Source organism: Arvicanthis niloticus, unplaced genomic scaffold, assembly GCF_011762505.2.
Source record: "Arvicanthis niloticus isolate mArvNil1 unplaced genomic scaffold, mArvNil1.pat.X pat_scaffold_702_arrow_ctg1, whole genome shotgun sequence".
NCBI classification, from domain to species: Eukaryota; Metazoa; Chordata; class Mammalia; order Rodentia; family Muridae; genus Arvicanthis; species Arvicanthis niloticus.
Genome location: NW_023046315.1, coordinates 55,286 through 60,296, shown reverse-complemented (window position 1 = coordinate 60,296; position 5,011 = coordinate 55,286). Strand labels below are relative to the sequence as shown.

The 5,011-nt window shown below is 46.5% G+C and overlaps 1 protein-coding gene across 1 annotated transcript; it reads right to left on the bottom strand.

The window, feature by feature from the left end:
• Positions 1-2,336: 2,336 nt before the first annotated feature.
• On the bottom strand, positions 2,337-4,687 carry LOC143433909 (cytoplasmic dynein 1 light intermediate chain 2-like; the record flags this gene model as incomplete). Its single annotated transcript, XM_076706433.1, has 3 exons — positions 4,340-4,687; positions 4,132-4,205; positions 2,337-2,453 (listed from the first exon to the last, which is right to left on the bottom strand). Coding segments are annotated over exons 1-3 (298 nt in total), but the record flags the coding sequence as incomplete, so codon positions are not given.
• Between the last annotated feature and the right edge of the window lie 324 nt (positions 4,688-5,011).

The window sequence follows — 5,011 nt, the reverse complement described above, 5'->3', positions numbered from 1 at the left end:
AATGTATGGATTTAGATATACTTATGGAAGTATTTACAAATAAAATGGCATTAATGTCTGACATTGACTTGAGAATAACCCAAGTGGACTAAAGGGAGATCTTAAGTTACAACTGAAACAAATTATATTAAGAACTGGGAACTGTGATAATTCAACTATGAAAGATAATTCTAAATTAATGGGATAGTTTTAGAATATTTCAAACATATTCGTTAATTATTGTTATTTCTATAAAAGTACCTTGAGAGGGAACTCCTTTCATTTCATTTCATTAACTTCCTTTTCCAAAATATACTTTTAAAATCTACCTTGCTTTAGCTTCCTTGTTATATAACCAATTATTAATATCTATAAAAATGCATTTTGATGAGTTTGAGCATAATTAATTATGTGTGTGCCTACCTATGTGTGGTTATGTGCACACGATCCAAGTGCTCTCAGGGACCAGAGGCCTCGGATCCCCTGAAGCTAGAGTTATAAACCACTGTGAGCCACCAGACGTGGTGCTGGGATGGGTCCTCTGAAGAGTAGCAAGTAATCCATCTCTCCAGCTCCTACTTAAAGTTTTTTTATACCATTTATTTAGAGCTGTGTGTGTGCTCCTCAGAGTGCAGGTGGAGGTAGGGACAGGTGAAGGCTCTACAGTGAAGTTGGTGGACAACCTGTGGAGTCAATTTCTTCCTTCCATCATGTGGGTCTCAGGAATTAAACTCGGGCTCTCTTGGCAGCCAGTGACTTTACCTGCTGAGCTACCTCACTGGTCCAGACCAGTATATGTTAGTGTTTTCAGTCGGTCTCTCACAATCTGAGGTTTATATGCCTGCCCATCAGCAAGCACAGTTTCTTCAGCTTTTCTGGCCAACGTCAACTATACATGGCTCCCCCATGTGTGGGGGGTCACATATCCTATGCAGCAGTAGACAGAGCATCTAACTGAGAGGCAGTGGTCCTTTGACATATAATAACCTACCGCAACCCAGATACAACCAGAGACTAGTTCTTTAGCAGGTTGATTGCCTGTTGAAATGTGTGCTTACAACCCAGTCATACCTCACAATTAAAAAGACTAGGGCTGCAAGATGTATAATTAACCTCAGGTAAGGGTCACTCTTCCATTGAACAAGGACTCTCTCACAAGTAAACAGCCGAAAGAGAAAGTCCTATAAATATAGAAAAAAAGTTTCCAGAGGAATCTGAACTTGATGTTAGTATAACTTCAACTCAAAGACAACATGTAAATGTGGTGACTGGGACGCTCTGTCCTGAAACGTGCCTCAGTCTTGGAAACACCAGAGGATTTTCTGGGTCTCAGAGCATCTACCACAGGCTGCCCTTCCACAAAAGCAGGAAGGCTTTCGCCATGCCTCCAGCGCTCCTCACACTCACACTCTGTCCACCTGCAGCACCCTTTCCCTCTTCTTCCCAGGAGGAAATGGAAGTGTGGTTAAGTTAGTAGTCAGAAGCCACACTACTGCTCAACACAGGCGTGACATTCTGAACCAGTTTGGTCTGGCTCTCAAGCCCAAGGTCTTCCTACGAAAAGCATAGTGGCTTGCAAAGGCAGGAAGCAAAAGATGCAAATAGGAGAGGTCCTCTAGGCTTGACTCAGTGGCCTCAGGTATACAAGCAGACTCCAATGGGTCTAGACAAGATAGATACTCGATGCTTCTGACAGAGTCTTCTGACAGAGGCCTTGACACCAGGCTGACATTCTGCCTTCTTTCAGGACCATTAAGGAATGTTCAACAAGATAAAATCAAGGGAGCAAGGATAAAATCCCTGGAGATCTCAATTAGCACAGGGAGGTGTCCAAGCTTTAGGAAGAGCCTCAGTGCTCTCCACTACACAGCTCTTAGAGAGAGTGGAGCTTAAGTGTCACAGCGGCTTTTAGTTTATCTTCTTCAGTCTAACAATAAGGAGGAGAACATGTTTTAAAAACACCCTAACATCATGATCACTAGTACTTAAATTGGACAAAAGCAAACATCAAAAATGAAAATTAACCAATACACTACTTCATTTCGAGACTGTAAACTTTCTCACAGGAAAAAAAGACCCAGGTACCAATAACTATTCTATAGTCATGGAAATAGCTGAATATATAAAATATGAAAAATTATAAAGGAGTTGTTACAGAGTCATATCTCCATGAGTTCCAGGCCAGCCAGGGCCACAAGGGACACTGTCTCAAAAAACAAAAACAAAAAGTGACTAAACTCTTACAAACAACATATATTCCACACATTCTCTTTGGGTAAAACAAAGCTGAGAGCGCCAGGACATACGTGAGTCAGAGCCCTACATGTTACCCTTCCGATGGAGGAACAGTCACTCACCATCACGGTCTTCATCATGAACGCTGAGGTAAAGATACTCTAAGCCTCTTCCTTTTTTGCCATGTTCTGCTCCTTGGAGTTTGGTCATGAGAGTTGTTTTACCAGAACCATCTTCACCTACAAATGACATTTGCAAGAAGACAAAAATGTACTGTGTATCACACTACAACATCACCACAATAAGGAACAACCAGGAATCTCAAGCAAGCCTGCTAAGGGCTCTCTCATCTGCTCTCACAAACAAAGGAGACCTGCTTTTAAGAGTGATTGGCAGAGACAGTCAACCAGATATCCCAAATGACCCTCTACTACAATTTTCTTCACTTCACAAGGGAAGGATTACAACAGCAAACCCACCAGCCCTTCCTACATTTCCTAAAACAGACACCCAGAGAAGTCAAAAGTCAGAGATGGGGCTAATTTCTCACAAAATACATCTTTCCCACAGTAAAAGCAAGAACTCTTCAGAAATCAACTAACCCCAAAAGTCGAGGAACACTGAAATAAAAATCTGGTTCTGCCTCAAGTCATGGCACTTATGTTATTTACACACATTTGATTTGTAGAACAACTTCACAAGCACCCTAAAGGCTTGGAAACTGGGGAAAAAGGATTGCTGACCTAAGCAAAACTCCTAAGTACAGTCTCAGTAGCAAGTGCTTTCTCATCTCCCTGGGACTATCCATAGCCAACAACCTCCCTTCCAAGATACCCTCTAAATGCGAACTAGAATCATCACCAAACATCCCTGGACATCCCTGGATTCAATACTAAGGAATTTGAGAACATAAGGAATGAAAGGCAATCCACAAAGATCCTCTCTCCTCCGCTAAGCTTACCCTTTTCCCACTGGCCACAATTCACCTGGATCACGAAGAGTGCTTGTCAGTCTGACCTCAGTTCCTGCTCATTCTCATCTATCTAGCTGGCCCAATGAAGCCTGAGTTATTTCCCTAAAGCACATACCTGGCTATAACCTACCACACTGGCCATCACTTGGATGAGAGAAACACACGGACATCAGCATGCAGTCACTTCCATAAGGCTTAGGGAAGGGTGAAGGAAAATAAAAATCTGAAAATCAGGAGTCTCCAGGAAAGAGGATTCATCTTTCAGACTTTCATGACCTGATCTCATCTTATCCTCTATTGCAAAAACAAACAAACCCTTCTAAAAGCATCCAAATGCTTCACCCTGTTATCTCGATGTGCTTATACTTAAACGGTTACCCTGCAAAACACCTGATTCCACGAGCTCTCTCTCAACACATCAAGCAGTGTGATGCGCCCACAGCAGTCTGCTCCTGACAGGAAAGATGCGATGTAACCACGCACACATCTGCCTCTGCTAGACTGGGATTCTTGTAGCATGTCTAAGACTGTCTGTACTGTCCCATTGCTCAGCCCTCAGCTCCACTCTATGAACTCCTTAGTTCCCAGTCCTGGTCACCTAGTTCTCTCATTTTCTCCATCCAGCCTGCACATCCTCTTTTTTTCTTTCTTCACATCCTCAACTTAGTGAGCGCTAGGCTAGACGATGAACCAAGTCAAGGCTGAAGGCTCAGCCAAATGACTGAAGGAATGTGCTACAAGCCCACACCACATCACTTGACTCCAAACAGAGGGTTCAGTAGAGGTGTGGGTGGGCTTGGAGTCTCTCCGGCTACCCTGCTAGAGTCAGCCCAGTGTGCCCTCCAGGGGCACAAACAGGAGGTAAGGGTGGAGAAGCCTGGAACCTGTGGAAGGGGCGCCTCCTGACCCACCCCTGCACCCCGGGGCAGTACCCAGCTGCTCACCGAACACCAGAATGTTCTTGCCGGAAGGCAGCTTGGACCTGGCACGGGTGGACACTTCGCTCAAGATCGAAGACCTGCGGCGACAATGACAAGAGTGCTCAGCATGGACCGCCTTGGACCGCCCGGCCCATGACTGACCGTCAACGTCTGCCCGCTCCGGCCAGCTCCCGCTGCGGCCGTGCCATCTGTGGCTCTATACGCTCCTCACCATAGACTCTGGCCTTCCTCCTCTTCACTGGTTAGGTCGCCGGCGGCCGCCACTGCGGGCCCGTTGGGACCCAGCAGCAGCTTCTTCTCCACCCCCACCGGCGCCATCTTGCCAACTGCAGCCACAAAGAGGGCCCTCCCCCGGGCTCGCTGAGGACCCGCAAGGACCCCGGCTGGACCGCGCTGCCCGCATGCAACGCCGCAGAAGCTTCGTTATCCAGCGCGTCCCGACGAGCCGGCGATGTCTGCGTGCATCTGTGAGTCGCGTGATCGCCGCAGCTAGGGACGTTGCTGGGTCAGGCAGGCTGCCGGACAGCCTTACGCGGGGGGTGGAGCCACGGGCACCACCAGACCGTGGGCGCGCTGGCGACCCCTGCAGGGCAGGCCCAGACGCGGCAAGCCCAAGCTTTGGAATGATCTCAAGCTAGACAACCTTATTTACAAGTGATCTCATTGAATCTTGCTGAACTCTTAATAAGTGAGGTGAGGAAACTACAGCTCAGAAGTTTAAAAGAAAATGGGCTGGGATGTAGCCAAGCATGAATGAAGACCCACAAAAAATGACTGGACATGGATTTGCATTCCTATCATACCAGCAATGGGAAGCTGGGGGTGGGGGGTGGGGGATTGGAAATTCAATGTCTTAGACTACTTGACAAGTTTAAGTAGAACA